Source organism: Chiloscyllium plagiosum, chromosome 4 (assembly GCF_004010195.1).
Source record: "Chiloscyllium plagiosum isolate BGI_BamShark_2017 chromosome 4, ASM401019v2, whole genome shotgun sequence".
NCBI classification, from domain to species: domain Eukaryota; kingdom Metazoa; phylum Chordata; class Chondrichthyes; order Orectolobiformes; family Hemiscylliidae; genus Chiloscyllium; species Chiloscyllium plagiosum.
This window is the reverse complement of record NC_057713.1, coordinates 22331601-22349279: the sequence shown is the minus strand read 5'-3', so window position 1 is coordinate 22349279 and position 17679 is coordinate 22331601. Positions and strand designations below refer to the sequence as shown.

Genomic DNA, 17679 nt, shown 5'->3' with positions numbered 1-17679 from the left:
GTGCAGACAGATTTTTTTAAATAAAGTTTAAGATTCAGAACGTTTTCTTCCCTCATCCCATGTATGCACAGAAAATATTTTAAGATATGGTAGGAGTGCTTGATTCTCCTGTGATTTGTGTCAATGTAGCATTTTAGAAAATTCCAATCAATTAACAAAATTTTACCACACATCAAAATTTCAAGAGGACATTATGTTTCCATCTTTTGTTAGTATAAATCTGTTGTGAAATCAAATTCTTCCCCCCAAAATACAACATAAAATGTTTGCTGGGTAAACATCATCTGAAGATAGAATTGAAATTACTGTGATAATAGTAAAAACACCTTCAAATCTCTGCAGTCCATTTTACTGGAATTATTGTTTTCTTTTAACTAGGTTACATAATTGTTATAATAGCAGATAATTAAGCATATACATCAAATACCTTTTTTAACAGAGGGTGTCTTCAGTTCAAAAGTCTCACCATCAAGATCCCATATTTCAAACAAATGTCAAGGTATACCAATGATTTTTACTAAATCAGGTCTTTCTGGTTTTCTTGTCAACTGATAAAAATTGGGGAATATGTATTATAAGAGATTGTCTTACAATTAGCTCCCTATGTAATAGAGTAAATCTAATCCAAAGAGCTGAAAGTTTGTAGCTGAAGAGAACGGGGTAACATTGGCAAACAGATTGGCAAGCAATCTCCACAGAGTATTTTCAATCCACATTATACATGTCATAATCTCAATGTCAAAGTAGAACATGAGTAAAGAGTTGGACTTCTTTTAGTCGGGGGTGGGGTGGGGGGGCAGATTATGAAACATTTGGTCTATATTGCATTCCTAAATGATATCTGGTTAGGTGTTTTAATAAGTTAAACAATTGGTTTGCTTAATCAAATACTTGTAGCCATTTTGGAAGTTCAGTCTAGCACAATCTTATACTTGGAATTTGAAATAATTTGGAATGTGTCTCCTATTTAAAACTATTGTATCTGAGTTTTTTTAAGGGAGGTGGATATCTGCACATACCACAATCTTTCATATAAGCTGAATTATATTTACTTGCCTTATTTTAGCTTCACACGCCATAGTACTCAATCTATCTAGGCAGTTGGAGGAGGATGTCATAAACCTTCATCATTTCAACAAATTTACATCAAAATCCAATAAAAGCAGAAAAAGTAATTAAACCCGATAAAAACCTAATCACAGAATATGTTGAAAATCTCTCCATTATTTTTATATATGGAATTCTACATTTTTAAATGTTGTCATCTACAGCGAGCCTCCTGATAATCTTCTCACCAATTCGGTTCATTTATGAACCATCTCATGAGATTTCTCTGATTTGTAAATGGCCTTGACTGCAAGATTGCTTTTATTAATATGTTCTTCAAAATGAACCCGTCTTTTCTATTGCAGTTTTTTTGTCTCTCTTCTTCCCCTGGCCATCCTCCAGCTTGAATTGAGAGAAGCAAAATCCAATCTCTAACAAAGTTTCTTTAAATGCAGGCCACTAAGGAGTTCATAAAAGCAGCTTTGAATGATTCTTTCTTTACTCTCTCTTCCCTCCATGGAAAATTATTTTTTTTTTTAAAATGAATAGATATGGAGCAAATTTCTTTGCACATCAGATGAGGTTTTTAAATGTATTTTTCAACTTGACAGACTTATCAGGAGCTAAGCATCTTGAAGGAAGCTAAGAAAGCTCCACTGCATACAAATGACTTCTAAGGGTGGTTAGGTTCGGCAGCAAGATTAAAGTGTGACAATATTCACAGTTCTGCAAAAGCTGGAAATTGCAGCAAGAAGTTGGATTTTTCCTGATGAATTTTCTCAGCCAATTTTCTCCCATTGCCAACTCCTTTCATTTTCTGATGGCATTGATTTCTTGTCGGGGATGACTCTACAAACATTTTCCACCCTCCAGTAAATTGACAAGTGGCAGCTGTTCCCTGCTTGAATCTTAATGTTAAGTGCTGTGAAATTATTTCATTAGACTCTGATCCTGTCTACATTCATTTGCAAAAGACACCTGTTGATTAAATCTACCCAACCTAGGCATGTGTAATTAACACAGCTAAATGTGGAAAACTCCGCACACACACACATCTCACATGATTGTCCTTTGTATGGATCAGCTTCTGATTGGGTTAACTCACTAAGCGAAAGAAATTTTCAATGTTTCTATAAATAGCATGAAAACAGGTCATTTTGAAAAGAACACAATCCCTGATGATGCAATTTCTTAATTACTGTAAAAGGTATGCACCAAATTAAATATTTTTACATCAAGTTATTAGCAGGGATATTGATGGTACGAATCAGCTTAATTTAACAATATTAAGCATACTTGAAACATTACAATAATCAGACAGTTATATAACACACATTGTAATTACTCCACATATCTATTGAACTTTGAGGCCATAAGAAAAGAAAGATGGAAACAGTGATATTCAGAAAAATGAATCATGTATGGAGTGAGATTAAGAGTGGAGTGAAAGAATTAAGTCATGAGTGTGATGAAACAAATAAGAAGCAGCGTGATAAATCCCAACATAAAGACAGAAAATGTGAAAATGTGGATGGTTCCATCCCTTGAGGTCAGGTCCTGACAGTGGTGAGTCCAGACAAACCAAGTCAGAACTGAGATTACAGACTAGTGGATCCACGCTACAGGGAGCCATTATCAGAATTTAGGAAGATTAGGAACATAGTTCTGAGGTAGCCTATTTGAAGGTGGCAATTCTTCTAAGAATTTATCCTGGGTTAGCTTTAAGCCTGTTTTAGAAGAGGAGCTGAGAAACAGAGAGTGAAAATTGGAATTGCTGGACTTTAAATTCAAAATAATGTGTTGTACCATATTGAGTTGAACTAGATTTGATTGGGAGAACAGTTAGTCCTGGGCTTGACAGACTGTGCCACATGCATTGTTGCATAACAGGGGAGTTTTAGTTTTGTCACAGGAGTGACAAGGAGGATGTGTGAAGGTGTACAAGTAGAAAATAAAGGTCAGAAAGGAGAATAGAGGGAGAATTTAGGAGAACAGCTAAATCAAGAGGCCAAACTATACAGTGTTCATTTTCCTATAAAATAATTGAAACTTACTATTACAAGGCTGCTTATTGCATAATCTTCCTTCTTCTGAAACTCCTTCACAAACAAACCCTTCCTCTAACTGGGAATGGCAGGTCCTGCTTCGGGTCTGCAATCCACCCCCACACGATTTGGTACAGTCACCCCAAGACGACCAGGCATTCCAGCCACCTAGTCAAGAACCAGAGCAGTATGAGATACAGGACTTTATTTCTTTTTTTTTAATTTCCCGGCGCTTCTAAGCTATATTCACTAACTACAATCAAGCCTCTAAGAATAAATGAATGCATCATGCAATCAGCTTTACCAGGGGGATCAGGGAAGCACTTTGCTTCTAAGCCCCTTCTCTCTTTCCTTTCCTCCACTTATTAGTCTACAGTCAGTGGTTTTCCTGTCAAGGAGGAGGACTTGCTGACTGTGATTGAGGCATCCACAGGAGAAGGATGCAGTTAGAGCACTTTGGAGATTTGTCAGTTTTCGATGCTTGCAATCAGATTTTGCCCTCAATACAAAGAGTTTACACGCTGCAATCTCCAATTGTTCAACCGTCCTTTGAGAGAAGTTACCCTCAGTTGCTGAATGGGAATAGTTGAGCTCAATTGAGGATAACCAAAATATAATGTAAGGTTATATTTGATTGGACCACAAGGTTGGCAATGAGGAAAAAATCATAACATAAATAATGAAAAGATTGAAACAAAATCTAAAAATGAAAATTAAATATGGAAATGCAAAAAGGAATATTTTAAAAAATAATATAAAGGCAAAAATGAATTTTTTTGTGCACTGTCTTTGCAACAAAAAAGTGTTAACAGAACATGGATAGGATCAAATCACAAAATGAGCTATTGTTCACTCAGCCAATCATCAATTATTGAGAAAGTGCACAGCAGCATTCATTCTTGCTTGCATATGTTAGATATGCATCATGCATTTTTAATAAATAAAAGCTTTGATTGGTTAACAATTGTGTAAACACACATTAATTGAGCAACGTAGGCCACTTTCATCACCTTCTTTTGATTTGTGTTTGAATGGTTCTTAAAACCAAGAAAATCCAAAGACATTTATATAATATATTGCAGGGAGGTTAGTGAAAGAGGAGGAAGTGTACAGTGACCTTAAACTGCAAAACTCATAAAATAAGCATTTAGGATTGTTATTTGCCACACAATGAGTAGATCTCTTTTTTTCTTGGTTGGCAAATTTGTAAATAAAATGACTTCAAAGATAAAGATTTTTTTTAAAAAAAATTCATTTCAGTCAAACACTTTGTTCAGAAACACCAATAGCCAATATAATTTAGGTAAAGTGCTTCTCAGTTGTGAATAAAAAATATACTTTTACCTCCAGAAAGAGAGAAGGAGGTAAAGAAGAAAATAAAGGGACAACAGGAGGATTGGAGGCCAAGCTGAGTAAGGGGTAAGGAGAAAGGAGTATTAGAGAACAAAGACTAAAGTGCATTAAAGAAAGTAGAGGAAAGACTAGAATAAGAGTGAGAGCTGTGACAGAAAGAAGGACAGGTGAGGGATACAGCTTTGTCACAAATAAAAGAGAGTTGGACAAGTGAAAGAGAACAAGCAAGCAGAAGGTTTAGATAATAGATAGATTGAGAGTGCAAAAGGTCAAAGACCAAGATGGAATAAGTTTTCAACAGCTGTAAAGGAGGGTGCAAGAGGCAGAAAAACTTCAACAGCATTAAAAGAAACAGCAAAACACCAAAACTTTCAATATTTTTCTTATTGTTCATTCACAGGACGCAGGTACTGCTGGCAAGACCAACATTTATTGCCCACTACAAATTTTCCTCGAAGGTTGTGGTAAGCCACTTTCTCCAACAGAATTGATTGAATTGATAGGCCATTTCAGGGAATGCCTAAGAATCGACCACATTGTTGTGAGTCTGAAATCACAGAGATATCTCAACAGATTTCCTTCTGAAAATTGACATCAGTGAATCTAACAGGTTTTTACAACAAGGTGGTAGCTTCGCTAAAATTGATATTTTATTCCAGATTTATTTATTTAATTAATATATTCCCAGTTGCTGTGGTGAGAACTAAACTCATATTTCCAAATCAATTGTCCCATGCCTCTGGATTAGTTGTCCAAATAATAGGCTACATGATTAGTCAGTGAATAAGCTGTTAGTAAAGGATAAGATGTCAAGATCAGCAAAGAAACAGCAAGTGAAATACAGGAATATCAAGACTGGTCAGCGAAAACAAGACTGTTGTTAAGATTGATAGAAGAAAGAGGGCAAACAGGCAGAGGAAAATATTGCAATTGAAAGGACAGATGTTGAAAGCTCAGAAATTAAGGATTTTCATTCAAATACAGGCAATTAAAGGAAAAAAAGCAATTAAAAAAACATTAATAGAATTCTAATAGGGTTCTAACACTGATACTAATCATGCATCCATACCTTTTTTAATATATATTCATAAAATTAAACTAGTTTGTCACAGAACATCAACATTTGCTACTTTCCCAACCATCTCTGACTCTTTACTCAGTGAGTTTAGTTCTCACTGTTTCACAAGTTAGATGCAATGTCATTATTCACTTGTTTTGAAAAAAAAATACTGAATGGGCACAGAAAGCTATAAATTAGAAATGCAAGTGAAGATAAGACACCAGGAAATTAGTACAATACTTGCAGTTCTAAAAATAATCGTCAAACCTTAAACCGTTAAGAAGGAAAAATATTGAGGCAGCACAAACTTAGCATTTCATAAATAGTCAAATAAACCTAGAACAATGTGGGCAATTAGGTTAATGGCAGCAATGGGCTGAAAGTTTTATGTTTTTACTCCTCTTATTCTGCCTCACAGTTAAATCTCCTTTGCAATAAGTTCAATATAAAGGTTTGCATTTCAATATTAACAGTTAAAGTATACCTGCACTTAATGTTTAAGATTCATTTTTTCAAAAATTCTGTTGGATCAAGGGTGAAATCAGTCCTTGACCAAAGTTAAAATGGGTTACAGAAAATTGTCAGAATTGCTTTGTCACTAACGTCTGCAGGAAAGATACTGGTCAAGCTCTCCCAACACTGGCTCGATATAAAAACTGAAAGAACTGTGGATGCTGTGAGTCAGAGACAAAATAAAAATTGCTAGAAAAGTTCAGCAGGTCTGGCAGCATCTGTGGAGAGAAATCAGAGTTAACGTTTCTGGTCAAGTGACCTTTCCTCAGAACTGTTCTCTTGACCTGAATGCTAATTCTGATTTTTCTCCACAGATGCTGCCAGACCTGCTGAGATTTTCCAGCGATTTCTATTTTTGTCACCGGCTCTATACATTGGACAGAAACTAACCGCATCTCCTGCAAAACTAATGAATTGCTATGACCTGTCCTAAACTAGACAAGAGGTAAGGAGTTTTTTTCTTTAATAGTAATGAGATCACTTTGCCAAAACTATCAACAGTTAATAACGATTAATTTCGTCATCAAAGGATAGAGAAGTACTTTGAAAATAAATGCATCTAATATATATCAATCTTGAACAGTCCCTTTACCTTTGCAGAAATATTCAAAAGACTGGATTGGTAGCTGTCCCAAGATAGAGAACACTACACTGGTAACAATCTGCTTCTTGTGGAATCATACAGAGAACTGTAACTGAATACCCATCCAGATGCCAATTGGTGAGGAAGATTACTTGCCTCCTTTACATCCAACAGGATTTTGCTTCTCATTGATTTGATTCTATCAATTTTCTGCCAACTGGGATTAGCTAAAACAGATTATACTCGTCCCTAAAATTCCACCATTTGTTTACATTTATTTGAATCTCTCTCAAACCCAGATCAATGTTGCTATAATCCTATTGGTCTCATCAATCTAAAATCAAAACAGAAAATGCAATGCCCACTTCTCACAACTGATAAAAATGGGGTGAATACCAAACCAAAGAGACAAAATCCTCAAAGCATAGGATAGTAATGAAACTAAAATTGCACAGGAAGTGGTTGTCCAGCCAATCCAATTTTTTGGCAGCCAGAACTCCTTCTGCAGCTGACATGGTTATGAGCCCTGTTGCTATTTCATCTCCATCTACTTGTGACTACTTGTTAGTTCTCCTTTGTAATATTTGTGTTTAACAGATGTAGGGAAGTGGCCATTCTGTTTGGATATGTAAGACATCCTCATCTAAATTGATGAAATGCTGGTTGCAGCTTTGGCACACAGTTTGCTGTGGTTGCTCGCGTTTTTTGAGCCAGAAAGGCTCTCGGATCTTTCATCCCTTTGCAGCTACAAATGTTGAATAAACATTCTCTGCTGTTGCCTTCCACTCCTGAATCTTCCAACTCTTGCCCTTTGAGGTACCCGCTGCAGCCCTGTCATAATCAATCATTTACCAAAATTCCCTGTAGTAGATCAGTGAGCTTTCTATGAGGAGGACTGGCTGTTCAGCAAATTCTTTCAAATGAGGTTCAGCAATGGCAATTGTTTGTCCATTGTCACACTTTCCCTATCCTAATTCAATTGCCATTCAGTTCAGGCACATGTTCGACTCCAGAAGTTACCAAGTTGGTCTCATGTCAAAGTTGAATTAGGGCACATTGCTACATGTTCTAACAAAGGTTGTTCAGATCTTCAAACAGGCAGCATGCTCTGTGCTGGACAGTGTTAAATCTCTTAATGGATTAAAAACACGTGAGGCTCATTTAAATATTCACTAAAATCTATTCTGACAAAGCACCTCACGGGGATGATGGTAAGGAGTGTTAAATTTGATATTGGTGGCCATGAACTTACAAGTTCAAAAGTCAATTTGGTTTTGCTCACCTTATCCTTATTGAGCGAATCCTACTAGAAAGTGGAAATGCATGGGATTTATTCAATGATGGAACTGTACTCAGTTGCAAGCTCCGTATTGTATAACAGTTCCTGAATCCTCAGAGTCTACAGTCACACAGCAAGCACAAGACTTTGAGTCAGATGCTGGTGCAGAAAGACAATTTCCATTTTAGTTTCAGATCTTGACTTGGCGCCTACAGGTAACAGAACTCTGAAGGGCACCATTAGCATTGGTTGCTGGAAAGGGACAAATTGTTAATCTGTTTCCTTCTCTCAGTTAAACATTGAAGGATTTGCTGCGCACTCGCAACATTGACAAGACGTGATTTTAAATATTCAAAACTTTTAATTATGTATTTTTATTTCCGTTAAACACAGGTGCACCTGAGCTGTTGCTTAGAAACAGTAGAAATGGCTTGACATCTGAAGGAGGCAACACTGCCAGGTTATTGTCAGATAATAACATTCACGCTATCAGCACACCCGCAGACTGAACTTTATACCTCACATCACTTTTGAAACAATTTCTAAATTTTAATTCACTACACATTTAAATCATCTTGCACCTGATCACTGTGCCTGCAAACTAATGCAAATAACATCTCATTCAGTGAAAGCACTGAGGGGCACTTTCAGTCATGATGAACGCAACAGGTGAAATGTTTGGTACAACATTGTTCTGAATGGTAGCAATAAAAACTTCAAATTTAGTGGAACCAAGCAGGATAGTTTGATAGTGATGACAAGAATGATAGGCAATGAGCTGGAAAGATCTCAGTGTTGCAGATTATCTCAAATAAAATGCCTGAATGCATTAGCAACAATTGCAAGCTCACCTAATAGGTTATGAGCACCCCCTGCTGTCTGGACTAGACCTTACATTCATCAAATAGTGATGAATTGTAATTGTCTGCAATTCTGCAGCTCATAAACATCCTTCCTGACCATGGATTTCTTGGACATTGATTTTACTTGGAGTAAATCTGTCATTGTCATAAGCAATTGAAACTCCACTGTTAACCATGAAACATGGCAAGCTGGAAGTAATTACACTTCAACTACAGTGCCAAAACAGGCTTTTCAGCCCACTGGTCGATATTGGTGTTTGTACTCCATACAATCCTTCTCTTTTCTATGTCCATTCAACACCATCAGTATACCTAATTCTTCTCTGCCTTCTGTTTTTATTAAATTCTTTCAAGGGATGTGGCTGTCGATAGCAATGTCGACATTTATTGCCCATTCTGAATGCCCTCAACCAAGTGTTGGTGAGCCATCTTTGAATCGTCTGCAGTCCAAGGGTGTAAATACATCCAAAGTGATGTTAAGGAGGGAGTTTCTGCACTTTGAATCAATTACAGTGAAGAATTAATGATGAAGTTTCATGTCCTGATGGTGTGTGAACTTAAGGGGAATTTGCAACTGCAGATTGTGCCTCCACTGGTAAGATCAGGTCGAAAGAGTGGAACAGACAGGTTTCATTGAACATAACGACAGGAAAGAAAGATTTGTGTGTGCTGATGGAAAAGCACAGCAGGTCAGGCAGCATCCGAGGAGCAGGAAAATCGACATTTTGGGCAAAAGCGCCTCATCATTCCAGCACCACTCTAATCTAGACTCTGATCTCCAGCATCTGGAGTCCTCATTTTCGCCTAGAGGAAAGAAAGATCCAACCTTGGACTCTATGTACTCACACCCTTGCTCCATCTTGTTCTCATCTCATCTTTTCAAAGTTCCTTTCTTACATGTTCAGTAGCTATTCTGACAATGAATGTATGGGTAATCCTTTATAAATGTTAATAAATGTGAAGTCATCCATTTTGGTAGGAGTATCAGTAAAAAAGACTGTTATTTGAATGGTGAAAAGTTGCAGCATGCTGTTATGCAGAGGGAGTCCTTATATATGAATCACAGTAGGTTGTTCTGCAGGTACAACAGGCTATTAGGAAGGAAAATTGAATTTTGTCCTTTGTTGCAAAAGGGATTGAGTTTAAAAGCAGGGAGGTTACGTTGCACTATATAGGGTGCTGGTGAGGCCACACCTGCAGTACTGCGTGCAATTTTGGTCTCCTTACTTGAGGTGGAGGCACGATACAGGGTGCAGAGGAGGTTGACTAAATTGATTCTGGAATTGAGTGGGTTGGCTTATGAGGAGAGACTGAGAAGACCTGGGATTCATTAGAATTTAGAAGAATATGGGGGCATCTTATAGGAACATATAAAATTGTGAAGGGAATAGATAGACGTAGAGAAAATTTTTCCACTGGCAGATGAAACTAGGACAAGAGTGCATAGTCTCAAAATTAGGGGGAGCAGATTTCGGATTGAATTGAGAAGGAATTTCTTCACCCAGAGGATTGTGACTCTATGGAATTCCCTGCCCAGTGAAGTAATTGACACTACTTCAGTAAATGTTTTTAAAGCGAAGATAGATTTTTTTTTTAAAACAATGAAGGAATTGAGGGTTATGATGAGAGGGTGGGTAAGTGGAGCTGAGGGCACAAAAAGATCAGCCATGATCTTATTGAATGGCGGAGTAGGCTCGAAGGGGCAGATTGCCTACTCCTAGTTTTTATGTTCTTATGTTCTTTACTCCATCTCTTTTCCATAGTTGGTAGAGGACACCATTTACAAGCTGCTATTGAAGGAGAATCGGTAAGCTGTTGCAATATGTCTCGGAACTGGTACACACTACATCCATGGAGGGAGAGCATGGTAAAAAGTTGGGGACAGAGTGCCAATCATGCAGACTGTTCCATTAAGTAAGGAGTATTCCATCATTCCTGATTTCTGCCTAGTGGATTATGGATAGGTTTTGGGACTTCAGAAGGTAAAATATCGGCTGCAGAATCCCCAAGTTCTGACTTGCACATTTACTTGAATTATTTATGTACTGCTCCAATTAAATTGCTGGTCACTCAATGACCCTGCAGCTTGTCAAGTCCTTTCTTAAAATCTAAATACAGCATGTTCTATTTATCCACAGCAAACGTTAACTCCTTAAAGAACTCCAATACATTGTGGTTAATATAGATTCTCAAATTTTAACTTTCATCCTCTGATTGTTATGCCTTAGACTTTCCCTCAGCTAAAATGTTTTTTAAAAAGGACAAATACTGACCCAAAATCACACTTGACCACATATTTCAGCAAGTCAAGAGTCCAATGTGGAATAAGCGAGGCTACCTGCATGGAAATTAACATTTTATTTAAAGACATTGAAACCAGAAATCAGAGTCAGCATCAATAAATTTGTGTCTTTTGTTTTAATTGACACTTGTACAATTAGTGCACATATTAGACATCAAAAGTTGCATGCAACTGTTCAGCTTGGAAAATATGTAAGTTTTTGGTATTGCTTCATGAGATGTGAATGTTGCTGGCTAAGTCAGCATTTATTGCCCATTTGTCCAGAGGGCAGTTTTAGATCTGGAGTCACATTTGGGCCAGACCAGGTATGGATGGCAGATCTTCCAAAATTTGATTTCTTACCCCGCTATTTAATTTAAACCCCTCTCTATTGACCTAGATATGCAGCACTGATTCCAGCATGGTTCTCGTGTTGACTGTCCCAAAGGTACAGATGCCACTTTCCCCAGTACTGGTATTAGTGTTCCACAAACTGGAAGCCACCTCCACCTGCACTCATGTTTGACCTATGCGTTCATTTCTCTAATCTTATTGACCCCATTGTCAATTTGCATGTGAGTTAGGCATTAATCCAGAGACGATAGCTGTTGAGGTTTTGCTTCCTAATTCTGGAAGAGCAGAGACACAGAGAGAAAATGATTAATATTTTTTAAAAAATGATAAATTGACAGCATCAGGAAGGGATAGAGAGTAAAAATATAAGAATAAAGCAAAAGTTAAGGCACAAAAATAATAAAAGGGCAAAATGAAAGATTCTCCATTTCAATGCAAAAGACAGCAGAAATAAAACAAATGAACTGATAATGCAAATGTGGTACCTAGCTCCTCATACTTAATCCCTTTCTTTGTTGTGCCTCTGCTGTTGATGCCTCTATAAGCCATGAGAACAAGATCCTCTTCCCCCCAAAGTAAGTTCCTCTCCAATTCTGGACAGTTGTCCTAAACCATGGATTAGCACTTGAAGAGTCACAGTTACAGAGCTACAGGTGAAGAATTGGGAAGTGGGATCAGGCTATGTAATATATTCAGCCAGCACACATGGTGGACTGGATGGCTATCTTCTATGCTGTATTGTTTTCCTATGTTTCTGTGTGAATCATGTAAAATTGGCCTTAAATGAAATTCTCTGTAACTTTCCTTTCCATAATTACTACTTGCATTGTTAAAGCACATTTAGCAAAGTTAAATTTCCCAAGACACTTAACATGACCAATATCAACAAAAACACTTTTGTCAGATGTCAGAACAATGGCAAACATACTTTGGCTCTGTCTTCAAAAAGTATAACATTCCAAAATTGCAGAGGAACATAACGTACTGTGAGATGGAGGAACTGAAGGAAATCAGTGGTAGTAAGGAAATACTGTTGGGGAAATTGCTGGGATTAAAGGCCGATAAATCCCCAGGGCCCAATAATCTACATCCTATATTAAAGAAGTGGCCCTAGAAATAGTGGATACATTGGTTGTCACCTTACAACATCCTACAAATTGTTGAACAATTCCTATGAATTAGAAGGTAGCTAATGTAACCCTTCTCTTTAATAAAGATGGTAGACTGAAAACAAGGAATTACAGGTGGTAAACCTAGCATCAATAGTAGGAAAATGCAACAGTTTGTTCTCAAAGATTTAATAGCTGAACATTTCGAAAACAGTGTCCAGATTGGACAGAATCAGCATGGATTTATGAAAGGGAAATCATCCTTGACAAATCTACTGTAAGTTTTCAAGTATGTAACTAATCAAGTTGATAAGGGGGAGCCAATGGATGTGGATTACTTGGATTTTCAGAAGGCTTTTCACAAGGTCCACATAGGGATTTGCATGTAAATTTGAAGCACATGGGATTGAAGGCAGTGTACTGACATGGATACAAAACTTATTCACAGTCAGGAAACAAAGAGAAGGAATAAATTACTCTTTACTGAGTGACACGCAATGGCTTGGAGACTACCACAGGGATCAATGGCTGGTATCTAACTATTCACATTATAGATGCTAATGATTTAGTTGACGGAACTAAATGCAATATCTCTAAAGTTGAGGGAGTGGGAAAATGCATGCAGAAGTGCTATGTGGATAAACGTGAGGTTATGCACTTGGTAGCAAAAACAGGAAGGTCTATTTTTATTTGAATGACATAGGAAGGGGGGTTGCATCAAGACATCAGGTGCTGAATGAAAGCATGCGGGTACAGCAAGTGTTGAATAAACAAATGGCAGGTTAGTTTTCATAGCGAAAGGATTCGAGTACAGGAGCTGGAATGTCTTGCTGCAATTATACATGGCTTTGGCAAGAACACATCTTGAGTATTGTGTGGGGTCTTGGACTTATTATCGAAAGAAGGATGTTTTTGCTATGGAGAGAGTTCAACAAAGGTTTATCAAACTGATTCCTGAGATGGCAGGACTAATGTATAAAGATAGACTGGATGGGTTAGAACTGTATTCATTGGAGCTCAGAAGACTGAAGGGCTATCTCATTGAAATCTCTAAAATTCTTTAGGACTATGCATGGTAAATGTAGAAAGGATGTTACCAATTACTGGGGAGCCCAGAGCCAGTGTTCCCTCTAAGCTGCAGGCACGCACTTCAAGGTTCTGTGTTGGCATCAGCATGCCAATTGCAGCATTGGCCTCCAGTTCCAGAAGTTGCTATGGAGGCCCTCACAATCGTCAAGAAATTGAGAAGGAATGCTGTTCATAATTTAAGGAGATGGGGTAGGCCATTTAAGGCTGAGATGAGGAGAAATTTCTTCAGCCAAACAGTATGAACTTGCAGGATTCCTTGTCACAGATTGAAGGTGCACCTCAAAAACTAAGGGAGATGCAATGAAGGAACTACAAAGTTTCTAGTCACAGATGAAAGCATGGGCATTAATGGGGGATAAATTAAAATCAGAAACATACAAGAGATTGGAATCGAAGAAACAAAGAGATCTCAAAGGCTTTTAAGGTCTGAAGGAGGCTATCAGGAGTGAAACCAGAGGGAAATTGATGTGAAAAAGTGGAAACTTAAAAAACTAAAATGTTGCTCAATCACTGAAGTACAGTAACAGCAGAAGTGATGGATGAATAAGATTTTGCTAAGATACAGAGAGCAGTAAGGAGATAAGTAGTCTTACAGAGAGTGCAACATGGAAGTCCTAATAGGAGATCATTGGAACTCAAGTCTCGAAGTTGAGGTTTTGGTAGCGTATTAGCCAAGGTAGACTCATAATCAAATCATGTCAACGAGGTGAAAGTAGACAATACTGGCTGTGGTGCAGCAATGGCAATCACAAAGTTGACTTAAATGAGTAAAATCTTGAAGGATCTTAACTGATGGGTATGATTTCTCTTATAGGAGAATCATGAACGAGTGGTCACTATTTAAAACTCAGGGGTTGCCCATTTAAAACAGAGATAAAGGAAATTCAGCACAGATTCTCGGGCGCAAGGTGAATCCAGCACGGCCTCCTGGACTCAAGGAGCACAGATTCCCAGCCTCAATGTGAATCCAGCACAGACTCCCGACCTCGAGGTGAATCCAGCCCAGACTCCTGACCTCGAGGTGAATCCAGCTCAGACTCCCAGCCTCAAGGTGAATCCAGCCCAGACTCCCGACCTTGAGTTGAATCCAGCTCAGACTCCCAGCCTCGAGGTGAATCCAGCCCAGACTCCCGACCTCGAGGTGAATCCAACACAAACCCCCACCTTCGAATGAATCCAGCACAGACTCCCGGCCTCGAAGTGAAGCCAGCACAGACACCTGGTTGTGGCTGAATCCAGCACAGACTCATTGTTAGAAACGAAAATCGCTTCTCAATAATCGCTCTAGACAAATTCAGGAAAACAAAGTTTTATTAACAAGTCAAGTCTGCAGAGTCGGGCACCCTTAAAGAAAAGGCGCGCTGAGGCTTACAAAGTCTCCCATTATATACAGCACAAGTCCCTCCTCTCCTTGACTCCAACAAGCCATGAGGTTCACATTCTTAAAAACATCATTATTTTTATCACAAAGTCTGCAACAAATGTCTTCAGAGTCTCTAAAGTTGTTGTTTTTCTCACCCTGTAGTCTTATCAGTCAAAGACTTATTCTTCTCTGTCTGTGCTAGCAGTCTTATCAGTCAAGGACTTATCCTTCCCTGCTGTGTGAATGGCTTCATCAATCAAGAGCCTGCTTGTTTTTACTATCGCTCACAAATTGTCAGCATTCTGCACAATTTAAACTATTCTACTTTTGAGTATATAAAATGGTTGTTAGAAAAGAAACAAAAGTTTTGTCTTTTATTATAGATCAGTCTGTGGTCCAGGCACATCTTAAAGTTTAAACCGAAATTACCTCTCACACTCATGGTCTCGATATGAATCCAGCATGGACTCCCAGCCTCGAGGTGAATCCAGCGCAGACCACCACCTTCAAAAGAATCCAGCACGGACTCTCGGCCTCGAGGTGAAGCCTACATAGATTCCCGTCCTCAAGAGATACCAACGCAGACTTCTGCCCTCGAGGCGAAGCCCACCCGGCATGGACTGTAGGCCAACACATCTTCTCTGCTTGGAAGAGCTGTAATTCTGAACTTTTTATTCCTTTATTTTTCTAATTTATTCCTAAGAATCTGTACCTAGATATCTTTTGTACCAATGTAAGTGGCGACTTTTAAACTTTTCCCTGCACTCGTGAGTAAATGTGACAATAAATCGGATTCTAATTCTCATTCTAATCTTCCTCAGAGACCCATGAGTCTTTGGAACTCTCTTCCAAAAAAGTTGGTGGAAGTAGTGTCGTTGATTTTTTTTTAAGTCAGAGATAAATAGATAAGGGGGTGAAAGGTTATCAGGAGTAAGAAAGAATGTAGATTTAAGTTTAAAATCAGACAAGCCATGATTTTATTGAATGGCAAAACAGGCTCAAGCAGCTGCATGACCCACTCCTGCTCCTGATTTGTATGTTCTGTTTGTAAGTGACAATCTTACTCAGCTGATACCAGTTCCCAAAGGTGAAGAAGGAACAGCAAGAACAACAAGAGAAACATTTCCCCTTGATGGAGTGATCAATAACCAGGGGGCATAGATTAAGGTAAAGCATGAAGGTTTAGCAGAGGTGTGAGGAAAACCTTTTTCACCAGAGGGTGGTGGGAATCTGGGACTCACTCCCGAGATGGGTGGTAGAGACAGAAATCCTCATAGCATTTAAGAAGTATTTAGATTTGCACTTGCAATCCCAAGGCATATAAGGTTATGGTCCATGTGCTGGGAAATAGGATTAAAATAGTTAGGTAGTTGTCGTTGACGATATGGACAACAGTTTCCAATACTTAATTGGCAAAAGAATTATATGTTTTGCATTCAAGGAAGTGATTTTGGACAGTACAAGGGATGTCACGTTGATTAAAAAAAAACAAAGAGAGGCCCCACACCTCCCCCCTCACCTCCCTCCAAGGCCCCAAAGGAAACTTCCATATCCGCCACAGATTCACCTGCACCTCCTCACACATCATCTATTGCATCCTCTGCACCCGATGTGGCCTCCTCTATATTGGGGAGACAGGCCGGCTACTTGCGGAGCATTTCAGAGAACACCTCTGGGACACCCGGACCAACCAACCCAACCACCCTGTGGCTCAACATTTCAATTCCCCCTCCCACTCCACCAAGAATATGCAGGTCTTTGGACTCCTCCATCGCCAAACCACAACAACGCGACGGTCGGAGGAGGAGCGTCTTATCTTCCGACTGGGAACCCTCCAACCACAGGGGATGAACTTGGACTTCACCAGTTTCTTCACCCCCCTCCCCTCACCTTGTCTCAGCCGAATGCCTCCAGCCCGGCACCGCCTTCCTGACCTGCAGTCTTCTTCTTGACCCCTCCGCCTCCATCCTACTCCGACCTATCACCCTCACCTTGACCTCTTTCCACCTATCACATTCCCAACTCCCCTCCTCCAAGTCCCTCCTCCCTACCTTTTATCTTCTCCTGCTGAACACTCTCTGCTCATTCCTGAAGAAGGGCCTGTGCCCGAAACGTCGATTCTCCTGTTCCCTGGATGCTGCCTGACCTGCTGCGCTTTTCCAGCAACACATTTTCAGCTCTGATTTCCAGCATCTGCAGACCTCACTTTCTCCCTAATGTTAGAAGTTTGCAAACAACAGAAGTAACAGCCTGAAAGTGGAGTAAAGCAATTGCAGAGATTTCTCTGGCTCTGGTTATATAGATAAGAATGCTACTAAGTGGAGACTTGGTACACTATGGCCTGCTCTTTCAAAAGCTGTAGACAGATTGAGAAAAACTGTAATGTGCTTATATTCCAGCATAACCTGACTCCCATCAGCAACTTAAAACAACATATATTTACCTCACTTATTGGAATGTTCCCAGTCCTTAAATGGCATGGGAAATAGGGAGAAATTTGGGAGAACGTGGGGAGAATGGAAAAAACAAGATTCTCGACATTGAGAAAACAAAGTCCGATTTTCCCCTTGAGTTTCCATGGCTACATACAAATCCCACTTACAAGTGGTGAGGACCTTATTTCCATGTATTTGTATATCATCATTAGCTAAGCTCGCCCCGTTTCTATGCAGTTGAGAAATTAGATGGCACCACTTTCTGATGGAAATCTGAGCTGGTGGATGAAGCAGGCTAATTTTTT

The 17679-nt window shown here is 39.0% G+C and overlaps 1 protein-coding gene across 9 annotated transcripts in view; it reads right to left on the bottom strand.

The window, feature by feature from the left end:
- Positions 1 to 17679, bottom strand: part of adgrb1a (adhesion G protein-coupled receptor B1a) — a 585075-nt gene that overhangs the window by 392755 nt on the left and 174641 nt on the right. For 8 of the 9 annotated variants that reach the window (XM_043687845.1, XM_043687847.1, XM_043687850.1 and 5 more), the window contains exon 3: positions 3102 to 3260. The exons of the other annotated variant lie outside the window; for it this stretch is intronic. In XM_043687845.1, the coding sequence (XP_043543780.1) occupies positions 3102 to 3260 (159 nt within the window). The remainder of the gene's footprint in view (positions 1 to 3101; positions 3261 to 17679) is intronic. 9 annotated transcript variants of the gene reach the window in all.